Below are 17,438 nucleotides of genomic sequence, written 5' to 3' on the forward strand. Positions count from 1 at the left end.
GGTCTTGCAACGTTGAGAGCAGATGGGCTCTGTTCATACACTGCGCTTAAACAAGCTTGTTTTTCTCTACAACAAATCTCTAATGGAATTGTGTTGTATGTTTCATTTCCCCTATTTTGCTTCCCATATGATAAATCTAATCCACACCTTACTTTTGCCCAATCTGGGATACTCTTGTGAAACAGTGGTGGTATTTGAAGAAGACTAAGCAATTCCCCAGGTATACTAGCCAAACTTTGTCCCTCAGTCAAAAATCTGAAACGAACTATATAGTCATTTGTATTGGCTTGCCATGTGTACATTAGCTGCCATATTTTCTACATTATAACCATGACAACATTTGAAGTGTACTTTATTGGCTGTAAAGTGCTTTCAGATTTCCTGAGATTGTAAAAGACACTGTCAGTGCAAGACTTCTGTTTCAATATAATGATGGGTGAGGAAAACTAATTTTTTTAATTTATGCTAAGACCAGAAGAGAAACAAATGGATTGTGGTTCTTGATAAATTATACTACTTAACTCATAATACTTTTATTCATTCTTTGAAAATAAATTACTTAACCATTTATTCCCTTCATTTTGTAGATGCCTATTGTAGAAAAGATTCGCACAATAGCACAAAAGATTTATGGGGCCGAGGATATAGAGCTGTCACCTCAAGCCCAATCCAAAGTGGACCTGTACATCAGTCAGGTGAGAATTATTTAACAAGAAGCTGCCTGCACAGACAAGATGTAATGTTTATTCATAGCGAGTTTTGAGAAGATTTCTAGATCAGGTTGAGGTTCTGGATGTAAGTTCGCTCGCTGAGCTGGAAGGTTTGTTTTCAGATGTTTCTTCATCGTATTAGGTAATATCATCAGTGAGCCTCCGTGAAGTGCTGGTGTTTATGTCCTGTCTTCTATTTGTGTTTAGGTTTCCTTGGGTTGACTGTCATGTCCTGTGTTGGTGATGTCATTTCCTGTTCTTTTTCTCAGAGGGTGATAGATGGGTCCAAATCAGGTGTGTTTGTTGATCAAGTTCTGGTTGGAATGCCATACTTCTAGGAACTCCCGTGCGTGTCTGTATTTGGCTTGTCCTACGATAGATGTGTTGTCCCAGTCAAAGTGGTTCCTTCCTCATCCATATGTAAGCATACCAGTGATCGTGGGTCATGTAATTTTGTGGCTAGGTTGTGGGCTACCAAGATGCCAAGAGGTCTGAGTAGTCTGGCAGTCATTTCTGAGGCCCCTTTGATGTATGGGAGAGTGGGTCAGGGCTGAGAGATAAATGGGAGGGCATGGGGTTTTGGGAAAGTTGGTGAGAAAGCGATAGGTGGGTGAAGGGGAGGGAGAAGGTGATAAGTCGGTGGGGGGGAAATGATGGACAGGTTCAGAGGGCGGTGCTGAGTTAGAGGCTTGGGATTGGGATATGATATTGGGAGAGGGACAGGTAAATTTCTGACAGATGTGGAAGGATCCCTTGGGACCTTGGACGGAGGTGAGGGGAGTGGTTTCAGTGCAGGTTTTGCACTTCCTGCGGTGGCAGGGAAAGATACCAGGAGTGGGGTGTAGGTTGGGGCATGTGGACCTGACGGAGTTGCAGAGGGAATGGTCTTTTTGGAACACTGATAGGGGTGGGGAGGTTAGTCTAATCTCTGGTGGTAGGGTCTGTTTGGAGGTGGTGGAAGTAGCAGAAGATGATGCATTGTATGTGCGGTTTGGTGGGGTGGAAGGTCAGAGCTTGGGGAGGGCTTTTGTCCTTGTGTTGGGAGGGGTGGGGTTCAAGGGCAGTGGTGCGTGAAGTGGAAGAGATGTGATGGAGGGCATCGTCAACCATGTGGGAAGGAAAGTTGTGATCGTGAAAGGAGAAGGCCATCTGGGACTTTGAGGTGGAATTGATCATCCTGGGAACAGATGCGGCGGAGGCGGAGTATTTGGGAATAAGGGATGGCTTTTTACAGGAGGTAGGGTGGGAGGAGGTGTAGGTTAGGTATCTGTGGGAGTAGCTGGACTTGTAGTAGCTGTCTGTGGTTAGTTGGTCACCAGAGACTGATGGAGAGCTCCAAGAAGGGGAAAGAAATTTGCAAGATGGTCCAGGTGAATTTGAGGTTGGGGTGAAAGGTGTTGGTAAGGTTGATGAACTATTCAACCTCCTGTGAATACCGATACAGTCATCGATGTAGTGGAGATGCAAGTGGGGGGATGGTGCCAGTGTAACTGCAGAAGATGAACTGTTCCACATATCTGATAAACAGGCAGGCATAGCTGGGTCCCATGGCTACACATTTGGTTTGGACGAAGTGGGAAGATTGAAGAGAGAAGTTATTGAGAGTGAGGACCAGTTCAGCCAGGCAGATTAAGGTGTCAGTGGAAGGGTACCGGTTGGGACGACGTGAGAGATTGGTGTGTACAGGGACTGGATGTCCATGGTGAAGATGAGGTGTTGGGGCCTGGGGAAACGAAAATCTTGGAAGAGATGAAGAGCATGGGTGGTGTAATTTAGGTGGGGAGTTTCTGGACTAAGGATGACAGGACAGTGTTGAGATAGGAAGAAATGAGTTCGCTGGGACAGGCACAGGCTGAAACGATGGATCGACCGGGGCAGTCAGGTTTGTGTATCTTAGGAAGGAGGCAGAATCAGGCATTGCGGGGTTCACTGACAATGAGTTTGGAGGCTGTGGATGGGAAATCCCCAGAGGTGATAAGGTTGTGGATGGTCTGGGAGATGATGGCTTGGTGCTGAGAAGTGAGGTTGTGATCAAGGGGGCAGTAGGAGGATGTGTCTGCAAGTTGGTGCCTGGCTTCAGTGTAGATGTTGGTGTGTCACATGACTACTGTTAGCTCCTCCACCTTCTCTGCGGATTTAATGGTGAGGTTTGGATAGGTGTGGATGTCTGCACGTTGAGAGCGGGAGGTTGGAGTGAGTGAAGTAGTTGGAGAGGTTAAGGCATCAATGTAACGGCAGCAGTTTGAAATGAAGAGGTAGGTAGCAGGCCAACACGGTGTCCAGGTGGATGGGGAGTGTTGGAGGCGAGAGGAGGGGTTCTCGGTGGGTATCTTGGTTGAAAAAGTGGGCACAAAGGCAGAGGTAGCAGGAGAAATGTTCAAGGTTGCAACTCATGTCAAACTCATTAATCTGGAACTTTAGAGGGATAAAGGTGAAGCCTTTTACTGAGGACTAAGCATTCGTCCTCCGTGCAGGGAAAGTCTGGGGGAATGGTGAAAACATGGCAGGGATGGGAGTTAATCCCAGTCCCAAGCCTCCAATTTGGCACCGCCCTCTGGAGCTTTCCATCACCCCCCCCCCCCCCCCCCCCCCCCCCCCCCACAACCTATCACCTTCTCCCTCGCCTTCATCCACCTATTGCTTTCTTAGTTACCTTCCCCCAAACCTCACCCCCTCCCACATTTGTGTCTCAGCCCGGACCCACAAGCCTCAATCCTGATGAAGAGCACATGCCTGAAACATTGATTCTCCTGCTCCTTGGATGCTGCCTGACCTGCTGTGCTTTTCCAGCATCGCAATCTCAACTGATCTCCAGCATCTACAATCTTCACCTCTCCTCGTAGGGGAGAGTTTTTAGGGCTTCTGGGCACTTTTTGTTTGCTTGTTTGGGTTTGTTGCTGTGAAATCAACAAACTGTGTTCATTGGTTACCCATTCTTTTTGAATGCGCTGTGTAGGTGATTATCCTCTGCTGTTCGTAATTTCTCTGTGCTGCAATATGTAGTGGCTCATTGAAATAATGTTCTAATGCATTACTTCATTAGGACATTATTTCAAGAAGTCATGACACACTGCAGCACAGAGGAGCAACAACGACCAATGAACGCAGTCACAGATTTCTCCGCAAGAAACCCAAACAAGCAGACAAAAAGCACCCAGAAACCCCAGCCACTCTCTCCTGCATCAAAGACATTTCTGAAATGACTGCCAGACTACTCAGACCTTTTGGCATCATGGTAGCCCATAAACCCACCAACACACTAAAACAGCAGCTCACGAACTTAAAAGACCCTATACAGACAGCAAGCAAAATGGACATCATTTATAAAATGTGTTGCAAGAACTGTAATAAACACTACATTGGACAGACAGGCAAAAAACTAGCCACCAGGATACATGAACATCAACTCGCCACAAAAAGACATGACCCACAATCACACTCCTTATATATAGATGAAGAACAACACCACTTTGACTGGCACAACACATCCATCCTAGGGAAAGTCAAACTGAGACACTCTTGAGGATTCCTAGAAGCATGGCATTCCAACTCTAAACTTTATCAACAAACACATTCATTTGGACCCCATCTACCATCCTCTGAGAAAAAGAACAGAAAACAACATCACCAACACATAACCAGGCCAAGGAAACCTAAACACACAAACAGAAAGCAGGACATAACATCAGCAATGATGTTACTTGGTATGGTGATGAAACATCTGAAAACGAACCTTCCAGCTCAGTGAGCAAACTTACATCTTGGATATTTATTCCATATTAAGTGCAATTATTGGAAGTTGAACATAAAGTTTCTCGCCTCAAAGCAAAAGATTATTGTAAGAAACCTCAGAGAAATGTGAATAGAGTAAATGAGAAAGTTAAGAGAAATGATTAGGAAGAAATAGAATCCAATAAATGTATGATTTTTGATAATATGTTAAGAGGGGAACAGGAGTAATGGAAGGAGTACCAGAGGAGTGCTGAGGTTGTACAGTATTGAGGAAGTGTGTGTGATGCAGCTAAAGGCCTTGACACTGTTTGTACAGTAGAGGGAGAGAGAGCATGTGGGTGAGCTGAAGCTGTGTCATTCTGAAGCAAAGGGAAAGAAAATGTATCTTCATCCCTCAACTTGCATAGGGGGAGAAATATTTTGAGGTCTACAGGATAACAGAGCTTGCCATATTTTCACAAATCTTTAGAAGAGTTGTATATTAGCTCCAAGAAATGGTGAAGCCTTTTCATCATTGTTTATTCTGTGACATTTCTTTGGAGTGTTCACAATGAGTTTTAAAGCAAAGTGTGATATTAGGACCAAAGCTAGGGGTCATTAATGTAAATTAATCATTACTAAATCTTGTAAAGAATTCAAGATAAATAACTTGTTGCCATGTGAGACAATTGACAATAATAGTGTAGATGCATCTAAGGATATAAATGTATTAAGGAGAAAACAATATGAGGATATGCAGTTAGGGTTATAAGAAGCAATGAGGAAGTTGATTTTGTTTGGAGCATATCAAAGGTATAGATCGGTTGGGCCAGGTGGCCTGTTTTTATTTTAATGTTGTCACTAGTAATAATTTTACTTTTGAAATAATTTTTTGTGGAGTTGAGCCTTAGTCAATGCTCCATAATTGATAACAAATGCATTTTTTCTTTTTAAAAAAAGTACAAATAACTGACCACTATTGTAAAACATTGCAAGTGTTGATCTTTCCTGTCATTTACTGTCTTGTGAAGATTCTGCTTTTTGCACAGATCCAGATTAGGCAGTCCTAAGTGGTGTTCTGTGTAGTTAACACCTGCCTCTGCTGGTGTACTTAGTGACCATTCTATTCTCTTCCTGATGTAGGGTTTTGGAGAGCTGCCAATTTGCATGGCAAAAACCCATCTGTCACTATCACATCAACCTGAGCGCAAGGGAGTTCCCACTGGATTTGTTTTACCAATCCGGGATGTGCGTGCCAGTATTGGAGCGGGCTTTATTTATCCGTTGGTGGGCACGGTATGTAATCCGTTCTCAATGTGTGCTGATGAAACCATGTAAATCGGCTAAAATAGGCTGGCTCAATTTTCATTCTACTCAACTGGGATAGAGATTTCTCATCACTCTCTTAGATAGTTGGGTAAAGAATCAGATGAGTCATAACAAGAAATAACTTCCTTTAGGATATCCTAAGGGTGTGAAAAGCACTCAGTAAATACAAATTCTTTTCTTATTTCAGACTGTTGATTGCTTGCTTGCTCCCAGTTTTGCAATAAGTCAAGCCTTTTTTTTTGGAATGGGACTAAGGGTGAAGACTAAGTTATGTGAACATGCTGGGATTACTTGAATAGATTAGATAAATGTAATGGAGTAATTAAGCAGAAACTACTTTTCACTGGCAGGAACCAGTTGAGGCAGATTTAAAGCTATTGCCAAAAGCATCAAAGTAATTAATTCTTTTTTTCTTCTTCACTTAAAGTTGTCATGGTCTGGAATTCACTGTTGAAAAAGTGGTGGAAGCTGATTTAATAACTTGTCAAAGAATGTTGGATAGATCCTTCAACGGGAAATGTTTGTGAAAAGAAAAGGGGCATGGGACTAAATAAACAGCTCTTTTTGAAATGCCTGCCCAGGTTAGATGAGTGAAATGGTTTCCTGTGTTCTTATTCACTAGAAGGGGAGCGCTTAGTAACGATCTGAATGTAAATAGGATGTTCCTTAGAGAAAAAGGAATATGTGTTTAGATATCACCTTTCTCAACCTCGAGGCGAATCAAACTTTTGTAATTCAACCACTGTTGTAATGTAAGAAACACTGCAAGCAGTTTTTGCCTGTCAGGTTCCCATATTAAGACGATAAGACATAAGAGCAGAGATTAGGCCATTTAGCCCATCGAGTCTGCTCCACCATTCAATCAAGGCTGATAAATTTCTCAACCCCATTCTCTCGCTTTCTCCCCGTAACCCTTGATCCTCTCGATACTTGAGAACCTATCTATCTCAGTCTTAAATAAATATAGTTAATGACCTGGCCGCCTCCAGTCTTCTGTGGCAATGACTTCCATAGATTTGCCACTCTCTGGCTGATGTTGTTTCTCTTTATCTCTGTTCTGTAAGGTCTTCCCTGTGCTGTAAGGCTGGGATAAGCAATGATAAGGTAATCTGTTTGGTGATGCTGCTTGAAAGGTAAATCTTAGCCAAGGCACTGGGAATAACTCCCCTGATTTATATAAGAATAATGTTGTCATTGATGCATCGCCTGAGGAGGTTGCATGTTTCTTTTCTGAAGAGCTCCCATCATCTGGAGGGCAGAACCCCTCAGTACTGTGCTAGAAAGTCAGTCTGGATTATACTCTAATCTGTAGAGTCAAATAGGAACCCGTGATTCTCTTCCAGTGAAACAAGAGAGTTACCATAGTTGATCATTTGCAAAAATGTTCCATACAAGTTATAGATTGTTGTGCTTGGAAGAAAACATTTCAGAGAAGCCGTTTTCCACAAGAATTTGTAAATGGTGTCACTGCAACTGTGGTACTCTGTTGCAATACAGGCCAATGCAAATTATTTGGAATTCCTCCAGTTGATTCTTATCCACTAGCTTCCACCTCAATAATGTTGCTGGTTTCTGTCCCTATCTCAGTTTAGCTGAAGCTGAAACCCTCATTGTGTCTTTTGTTTTTTCTTGACTTGACTATTCAACTACAAGCCTGGTTGCACTGCACTCTGTAAATGATTTGGAGGTGCTGGTGTTGGACTGGGTGTTTAAAGTTTAAAAAGCAGATAACACCAGGTTATAGTTCAAAGGTTGATTTGGAAGTACTAGCTTTTGAAGCGCTGCTCCTTCATCAGGTGGTTATGGAGTATAAGATCCTACAAACTTGTACTCCATAAACACCTGGTGAATGAGCAGTGCTCCAAAAGCTAGTGCTTTTAAATAAACCTGTTGCACTGTAATCTGTTGTCGTGTGATTTTTAACTCTCTCAATAAATGTTTGCTAACCTACCTTTACTCTGTTTAATCCAAGTTGCATTCACCCATCATTTCTACTGTTAAACTAGAGTTACACCTACACAAGAAAAGTCTCGTTCTAAAAATCTCTTCAATTCCAAAACAGTCATATTAGAGTTCGTTATCTATCTGTCTCACTATGTTGCAGTACCTGCTGAATTTCTCCATTGCTTTATTTTTGTTTCTGCTTTCCAACATCCACGGTACTTTTTCGTTTAGAAAATTTCATTCGTGTTTTCAAATGCCTGCACTGTCATCAGTTTACCTCTGCAGTATTTACATCCTATAACCTCCCCAAACCTGTGTTCCTCCAATTCTGGCTTCTTGCACTACTTTCATCACTATCGTTGTCAACTGTGCCTTCACCATTATTGTGCACTAAACTTCCTAAAACTTTGGCTCTCTTCAATAGAATCCTCTTCGTAAACTACATCTGACCATGCTTTCAATCAACTATCCTGATGTCTCCTTATGTGGCTTGACGTCACATTTTAATTGGTAACACTTGAGTTGCGAATTCGGACATTTTGTCATATTAACGATATTATGAAAATGAAGGTTGTTGCTGTTAGTGTTCTAGTTGCCTATTAATTCTTAGTTGGAAATAGAGTTTTTGCAGGAAGTGTTCACATTCCCTAAATTTCAACAATGGAATGCATGTAAAACTGATGCTTAGACACTACAAAATCATATTACAAACTTAGTTCATTTTTGTTTGATGAATCTTGTACTTTGTAAGAAAATATAATGTAGTGCATTCTGTCAATAGTTCACATTGTAGCCTAAGTGCACTTGTGAGATGAGTGAATATTTAATTTGTGAGAGAAACTATTTATTTTTCTAACATTCTGCCATAAGTGGGTATCAGGGTTTGATGTCAAAATGCTTCAGATGACACCTATTTTTCTATTTTTCTCTATTTTTCCATTTTAAATACAAGGTATGGAGCTAAACCTTTGTTGACACTGAAAACTCATCCTAGATTTCTGTGGAATGTGCCATAAATTGGAAGGATAAATTTTAAATTTCAACTGCTTTTCCTGAGAATTCTGGTTCAGAATTTCTTGCTAGTTTGCTTGTGACGATGGAAGAATCCTGGAACATCTTTGTAATTTGCAGCTGACAACTGCTGGGGGAAATTGAATTATTCAACACCTTTTGCAAGAACAGCCAAGCTTCCTCCATCCAGAATAATGAGGACCTTATGTTCAATGGTCATCTTAGTTCATGTGCCTTCCCACCCCCACCTACATTTCATCTGAATTACCACATTTAAGAGTGCTGCTCTGGCTTCTATATTATAAAAAAATGAGATGGAGGTACTGCAGAAGATGCAAATAATATCTACAGGAACGAAGAATTTAGTTATCAGGGAATTTTGTAACATGTAGCCTTGGGCTATTTAATTCTAGAGAAAGCTGTGGAAAGTGTTTAAATAATCAGTGGGTGATGTGATTTGTGAAGAGGCTATGTTGCCTCTTGGGCTGGACCAAAGCTAGAAGTCATAAAGATTAAGTAGTCACAGGAACATGAATAGACCATTCAGATTTTAGTTGAGTCCATTTTGCCATTCAGTGTGACCACAGCTGATCAAGCACTTCTGTTCCTTTTACCAATCCCATCCCCATAACCCTGTATGCCATTGGCAATCAGAAATATTATCAACCTCTACCTTAAACTTATTCAATCAGTGATTAGAATGTGGAACTTACTAGTTGCAGTTAAGGGAAAGTTAGGTAATGTTTGAGAGAGAATGGATGTTGACATGATAGAAGGCTACTTGGCCTGAACACAGGCATACATCAACATTGAACAGTTGGGTTGATTGATCTTTTTCTGTGCTGTAAATTCTAAGTAATTTGTTTCCCAAAAGTGGTCTAGAAAGACAATCCAGCTAGAGAGAATGATACCTTGGTTCCTCAAAGTAGTTGTCCCATGTTACTTTGAAGTGTTGCTGCTACTCATTCTGGAGAAAGACTTGCAAACGTGTACTTTACAGCTGTGTTGTTATCTCAGTTGCATGTAGTGTGTTGCCTAGCCAGCGAAGTCCTCATCCCATTAATGAATAGAAAAAAAAATTTGCTCTACACTAGTCTGGTGCTCCATCTAGCTAATGTGTAATTTTACATTGGCCATGTTATCCTTAATTTGCAGCGTGTAAGATGTGTCTTTATCAATTTTTGTATTAAATTGTTGGCCTCATTGCCACTTCCTAAACCATAAGGCAATCTCCAAAGGAAAATTTATTTTAAGGGTCTGCAAAAAATGCCAGTTTATTACTCCTTCAGGCAGTACTGTGATAAGCCTTTGCAACGTTGAAGCTTCTTGCCAGTTGACACCCACATTTTAGGAACTATAGGTTATCTTGTCTCAGTCCTCAAAAGTAAGTTTGCTTGCTTGCTTCATTTACATTTCCTCTTGATATTTAATTGTCATACCCCTGACTTCCCTGCTGATTCACTATGGCTTAAAAAGCTGGGCAAACTCCCTTAGCCTAGCCTTTCCATTTCCCTTTTTCCCCTTGAATGATTCCCCCTTCATTTGTTTAAATCCTCCCCACACCCATTTTCATTGTATTCTTGAGTGATGGTGAACAAGAGCAAAGTGTTGGGTTGATGTGAAACCCATGTTTAAATATGTAATTGAAAACTCTGAGAAGGATTCACTTTGTAGCTGCTGATTTTCCTGCGTCATTAACTTTCATTTTAGGAGCAATAATCAAAGATTGCATCAAGCAATCCGTGGTTTGTGCCCAGGCATGTAAAGAGGTTCCTAATAGGTCTGGCCTTTGGGGCAGAACAAAAAAATCAGCTGTCTCCCTGATCTTGGAGCACCACCATACAAAAGGTCTGGTGGCCTATTTATTTTAATGACTGATTTGACCAATGTTATTACACTTGGGTCCAGTAATAGCATTTTTGCCATGCCTTACCATTGTGTTTAACTTCAGTCAGGAAGTATTACAATACCTACTTAAGAGTTATCTGATGGAGATTTTTAAGATGGTTTAAAACACTTGATAGTGTGGGTGGTGGTGTATTGCTATGGTGGGAGAACCCAGAATAAGGGCATAATACTGTGACATTGGAACTACGCTGTTCAGAGTGTAATCAAGAAACACTTTTCCAAACAAAAGGAAGTGGAAATCTGAAATTTTCTTCTCCAAAAGGCTCTGAATGCTGGAAGATTTTGTTTTCAGTTTGGTGTGGATCTAAATGCAGAGCAAAGACTAGTAAATGTCATAGATCAGATAATCTGATTAATGCTGAAGCAAGGCCATTGGGCTGAATGGTCATCTTCTGTTCCAATGTTCCTCTTTGTTAGTAACTAAAATAAATCTCATCTGATCAGACCTTGTGATGATATAGCACATGTCCCCATTCATGATGTGGCCATTGGCCATGAACAATACTAACTGTTTCTGAAATCACATGCAGAGTGTTTAATGCAGGAAATTATGTGCGGATTAAGATTTTAGATCCAGACATTTTGATGTCTCAGTTGGTGTGTGATTATCATACTTTCCAGCCAATTTGATTTGTACCAAAAAACCTCCACTGCTATTGTAAAGAAGAGCGTGTAATTTTTCATACAACACAACTACCAGTAACAATACTGGTTGTTGGCTTAATACTAAAAGGTGTGCTCCTTCTGGCTGTTACATTTAGTTCGGTACCTGTTGTTTTCTATATTTTTGCTGTTTCAAATAGCGCAACAGTGGAACAACAGTGATGTTGCTCAGTCCCTCTCATATCTTAAGTGCGCTGATGCTATACTCCTGCGCAACATGGACTGCAGTGTAAATCTAGCCCAGTACAAGTGTCCAGCAAGTCTCAATAAATGCAGTGCATTGAACAAGTGCATTACTATTCTTTCTCTCCTTTACACAGAACTTTTTTTTTGAGTTGAGTGCTGTCCATTTTGAGGCAACTTGCATTGATTGCTGTGCATCATATATAGTGACTCTTACTTTAGGTTTGAAATGACAAAATTGTAAGAACTTTTGATAAAGCAGATGAGGTCAAGCTGTTTTCAATGGGAGAGCAGTCAGTCACCAGGAAGTATAGATTTAAGAAGTGTTTCGAGAACAAAGAGAAAATGTAGATTTCCTTCTGCAATGAGTTCTGGAATGGAATGCATTGCCTGAAGGGGTGTTGAAAGAAGATTCAAGCAAATGTTTAGAAGGCAGTTGCTTTTATGCTTGAAAAGGAAACCAGTGCAGAACTTTGGATAAGTGAAGTGTTGAGGGCTAGGAGGATAGTTTGGCAATGAAGAGACTAATCTGATAGCTCCAGCCCAAGAGCTGACACAGGCACTGTAAGCAAAATGACCTTCTGTGTTGCCCCTGCGTCTGGGGCCACATTAGTCTCTAACTCAAATGGCCATTGCAAAACTGTTCTGTGCTCTGCATCAGTTGTATTGCAGTTCACAACTTCTAACCATTGACCCAAGATATCGCTTGTTCTGACTAATCTTCAATGATTCCTCGAACAAATATGCATTCTCCATTTGCCTCAGCTGTAGTGGTAACAGCAAGCAATTTCTGTGTTTTCTATCGCAGACCTGAAAAGAAAATATCAAACACACTAAGTGGGAAACTAACTGGTAAACAAGAAAGCTCTGAAATTGCACTCTAAAATGATTGATTAGACAGGCTATCTGCAGATTGCAATTGTGTTCTAAGCTAGTTTTATTAGCTGCTCCCTTTTTTTTTGCAACAGTTCCATTACCAGCTCCCTTCAAACCAGAAAAAGACAGAACTGTGATATCTATGCTAATGATCTTATTTGAACAATGGCTGTAAGATTCTGGCTGGAACAATTGCCCCAGAGTGAGAGAAACTGTTGACATCAATTCCTCCTGGAACAGATTGGTATGATTAAACTGAAGTCTCATCTTTATCAGTATAGCAATCAGTATTTTAACTGGTCTCGAACACAACCATTTTTGGAACACACTCCTTTGTACAGCCCTATCACTTAAAACATCTCTTGTTGAAAATAATCCCTTATATCAATCAGTGAGAGAGGTGACCACTGGCCATTTAATGGGCATGTAATAGGTACTCTTGTTTCCAACTCAGAATGTCATGAGTTCCCTCCAAGAACTTTGGCTTGTAATCAAGGTCAACACTCCCTGTGCTGTACAGTCCGAGTTGTTGTCTGACCACAACTATGATATGAGGTTAAGGGGGATCTCCTCAGTCTTTTGAGCAATCTTTTACTTGTCAACCAACATCTAAAACAGATTATCTGGTTGTTGTCATATTACTGGTTGAGGGACCTTACTACGTATATAAATTGGCTGCAAAGTATATGGGAGACAGGCCGCTTACTTGCGGAACGCTTCAGAGAACACCTCCGGGCCGCCCGGACCAACCAACCCAATCACCCCGTGGCTCAACACTTTAACTCCCCCTCCCACTCCACCGAGGACATGCAGGTCCTTGGACTCCTCCACCGGCAGAACATAACAACGCGACGGCTGGAGGAGGAGCGCCTCATCTTCCGCCTGGGAACCCTCCAACCACAAGGTATGAATTCAGATTTCTCCAGTTTCCTCATTTCCCCTCCCCCCACCTTGTCTCAGTCGGTTCCCTCAACTCAGCACCGCCCTCCTAACCTGCAATCCTCTTCCTGACCTCTCCACCCCCACCCCACTCCGGCCTATCACCCTCACCTTGACCTCCTTCCACCTATCCCACCTCCATCGCCCCTCCCCCAAGTCCCTCCTCCCTACCTTTTATCTTAGCCTGCTTGGCACACTCTCCTCATTCCTGATGAAGGGCTTATGCTCGAAACGTCGAATTCTCTATTCCTGAGATGCTACCTGGCCTGCTGTGCTTTGACCAGCAACACATTTGCAGCTGCAAAGTATATGGGGCATCCAAAGGTTATAAAAGATTTCTTTTGTTTTGATTCATCAATTTTCAGTTTGTCTGATGTACGATTTAGTACTGAGTTTGTTTTCATACAAAAACACGGAGGCCAGTGATTTTCTTTTGAAGAGGAAGTCCGTGCTTGATGTAGACATTGGATCATGGGTGCTTCAAATCTATTGTGCCTGATGATTTTCTTGCCAGTATCCTGATTTAAAGTTCCATTACAGCTGGAATAAGTACAGCTAACCTCGTTCCTATGTGAGAATTGTACTGAACTTTAACTTTACCAATAGCTGACTATAGTAGCATCATGATTAATAGAGCAGATCATGTTCACGCAAACAACTTCCATTTGTGTAGCATGTTTTAATGCATAAAATCTCTCGTGACATATCGCATGAGCATTGGCAAAAATAAATTTGACAACATAGAGCATTGAACAGAATAACACAGAAACAGGCCCTTCAGCCCACCGTGTCTGTGCCAATCATGATGCTATTCGAAACTAATTCCATCTGCCCGCACATGATCTGTATCCCTCTGTTCTCTGTCTGTTGATGTGTTTATCTCTTTAAGACCCTCTTAAACTTTGTTATTGCAGCTGCTTCCGCCACCTCCCCTGGCAGTGTATTCCAGGCATCTTCTAAACTTTGTGTTTAGGGAAAGAAAGGTTTCTTCACATGCTCCCTTAAACTTTTTCCCCTCTTTCAGTAAACTCATGGAAAGTCTCTCTCTCTCTCTCTCACACTCTCTCTCTCACACTCACTCTCTCTCTCACACTCACTCTCTCTCTCACACTCACTCTCTCTCTCACACTCACTCACTCTCTCTCTCACACTCACTCACTCTCTCTCTCACACTCACTCTCTCTCTCACACTCACTCTCTCTCTCACACTCACTCTCTCTCACACTCACTCTCTCTCTCACACTCACTCTCTCTCACTCTCTCGAGGAGCACAGGTATTTGCAGGATTGTAAAGATGAGGAGTGTTGAGGCATGGCGGGATGTGGAATCTAAACTGACCTTATAAAGTAGAGTCGTAGTCAAACTAGGAGTAAACATAGATCACCAAGCACAGGTACACAGGGCTGGATGCAAGTTGCAATGAAGTTTGAATGCAGTTAATGTTATAGAGGGTGCAAAATTATACACTGACCTTGAGAATTTGAAATGGGAAGAAAAACAGCATTGCGGGTTTTCGTTGCGAAGGACTGAGGTGGGGCAAAGATGGTAGATGTCATGCAGAAATAAACTGTCTCTGTTTTCCTAACAATCTGCCCAAGTGTTACTCACTGCTTGAGAGTTGGCAGTTTTGATACAAGGTCATTCACGTGATAAAGTTGTGACAGAAATTTAAGTGTGAGACCTGCATGATGTAACTAGCATAATATATATGAACCTTTTTGATCCATGATGGACCTTGTTATGGTCTTATTGAATATTGAATAAACACTGGTATGTGCTTGCTATTACTCCGTAGATTGAGAGTGTGATAAATGACATTCATAGAAATTAACTTTCTGTGGACCTCCCTTAATCTCCCCTTGCTGTAAAGGAGGGTGATCTTAATTTCTCTTATTTTTCTATGCATACACTGTAGTTATTGCTTTTCTTTAGTGAAGGTAAAGAAATTTGGTATTTAATGTTTTAAGGAAGCTAATGATCTGTTGTAAATTGTTTGGCACACAAAATCTTCAATCTCTGCAAGTGACGGTATCCTCTGACTTGAGTTCAAAACAATAGAGACATTTTAAATGAATTATGCTTTTCATTTTTGGCTAAAACTGGGGTTCCTGTTAAAACAAAACAATTGCAATGAAATATTGCAAACGACCTTGCTTTATCTAATCAGGATGTAGATTTGTATATGCTGATCCTAACTAATGTTTGGCAGTTCTCCTCATCTTCATGCTAAAGAATCTGAATTTGTGCATTATGAAATCCATTGTGAATCCATGGACAGCAAATTGGAGCTAACTTTGACCAAAAGAAGCATTGAGTTTTTCTCCAGGTTCTTTGATCACAATCTAGTCCATTCAGCTTCTCCCTCAAGTGTTCTGACTAGCCCATCCAATTTTGTTATCCAACTGCATTCGAATCACCTGACCCTCTTTGACTTCACTCCATCATTAATAGTTGTTACCAATGTTTCTCAGAGCAGAATTTTATAATGTCCTGAATAATGTGGGCTGTTAGAATTCTTGCAGATTTCTCATGAGAAATCCAGCAAGACCTTTCTCGGCCTCTGGAGCAACAAGCTGCATTTTCCAGCAGAGTTCTGGATATCAAGACAAGATTCTCACTCCTGAGCAGCGAGATGTCTATTGGCAGGTATTATTGCTTGTTATCGCCTTCATTAGCACACTGAATCTTCACTGTAGGTTCCTATTCTACCATGTGTCAGGTAGAAACTACATGCTAAGAATTCCTGATGCAATTGTGCTGGACCAATATCTTGGATATCCTAAGGGGCAAATTTTTCAAGCAGAGGGTGATGCATGTGTGGAGTGGGCTGCCAGAGGAAGTGGTGGAGGCTAGTACAATTGCAACATTTAAAAGACATGGATTGGTTTTGGGGGAAATGGGCCAGGTACTGGCAGGTGGAAGTAGATTGGGTTGGGATATCTGGTCAGTCTGGATGAGTTGGATCGAAGAGTCAGTTTCCATGCTGTATATCTCTATGACTCTATAACATTATCAACATTTTGGGCATACTCTAGGGCAACAGTCACCTGCTTTACACATCCACATCCCATGGCATTAGATATGCCACGATAGTGCAGACAGGCTGGATTATCTCCAGTCCCTTTAAAATCTGTTTCTGCACACTTTGAAGCTGATAGCAACTCTCATTGCAGTACTGCTGCAAGGACACCATGTGCCTACTTGAATGCATTTCTGCATTGCCTTTAATACAGACACAAACCCAGCAATTCTCCATGTTTCTCAGTGCTAATCAATTGACATGAACATGTTGCTGCACCTCACCACACTACATCAACATCATATCAGCCAACAGCTTCATAGTAACTGCTTCAACCAAATGGCCATGTCTTAAAGTTGGAGTGGTGACACCCTCCTATTGGGATATCATTGCACAGTAACTCGAGCGCAGCCTTTGATATTAATCAAAGGGGTTGGGTCTAGTCAGGACCCTCTCGGCGTAGGGGGTGAGGAGCTGAAAGTTGTTCACCATCATCACTTGTAGTGGTCTTTTCTGTCTTGTGGATTGTTTTCTCCTGGATGTGAGAGAGAGAGATCAAGTGGGATGCAAGTGGCTGGCTACTACGACTGGGGGAAAGATATAAAATGAATCTGGGGATTCATCGGGAGTATATTATTGAATATCCTTCCAAGGTGGTTAGATTTATCTGAATGGGAGCACTCTTCATTTGCAGGTCTTTGCTTATATTTCTCAAGTGAAACCTTTGTCCTCATCTTGTTTTACCTATAATCCTAGGTAAATCATATAATCATAGCTTCAACTGTCCAATCCCCAAGCTCTGAAATCCACTCCCTAAATCTCCCCAACTCTGACACCTTTAAAATGCTTTTTAAAATGCTTGTTTTTCACAAAGCTTTTGATCACCTGTAATCTAATAGGTATTAGCACCAAGTGGTATCTGATAATATTCCAGTGAGGTATCTTGGGACCTATTACTCTGTTAAAGGTGCTATATACATATAACCTTTTGCTTCTGTTCCGTGCACTTGAATTTGAGTATATTGCTATTGATAAGAGCAGAAACACAACCTGGGATGCTAACCAATCCATTAGAATGTCCCAGTATAATTTTTTAGACCCGTGCTGCCCTACTGCTCAAGATATACGTTAGCAACATTTTCAAA

The 17,438-nt window shown here is 41.4% G+C and overlaps 1 protein-coding gene across 3 annotated transcripts in view; it reads left to right on the forward strand.

The window, feature by feature from the left end:
- mthfd1l (methylenetetrahydrofolate dehydrogenase (NADP+ dependent) 1 like) overlaps positions 1 to 17,438 on the forward strand; it is a 173,562-nt gene that overhangs the window by 130,569 nt on the left and 25,555 nt on the right. For 2 of the 3 annotated variants that reach the window (XM_060831051.1, XM_060831052.1), the window contains exons 25-26: positions 588 to 695; positions 5,565 to 5,717. In XM_060831051.1, the coding sequence (XP_060687034.1) occupies positions 588 to 695; positions 5,565 to 5,717 (261 nt within the window). Of the gene's footprint in view, positions 1 to 587; positions 696 to 5,564; positions 5,718 to 6,177; positions 6,256 to 17,438 lie in introns of those variants that run through there. The other variant, XM_060831054.1, reaches the window with a different exon arrangement.

The sequence above is a fragment of the Hemiscyllium ocellatum genome, chromosome 10, assembly GCF_020745735.1.
Source record: "Hemiscyllium ocellatum isolate sHemOce1 chromosome 10, sHemOce1.pat.X.cur, whole genome shotgun sequence".
NCBI lineage: Eukaryota > Metazoa > Chordata > Chondrichthyes > Orectolobiformes > Hemiscylliidae > Hemiscyllium > Hemiscyllium ocellatum.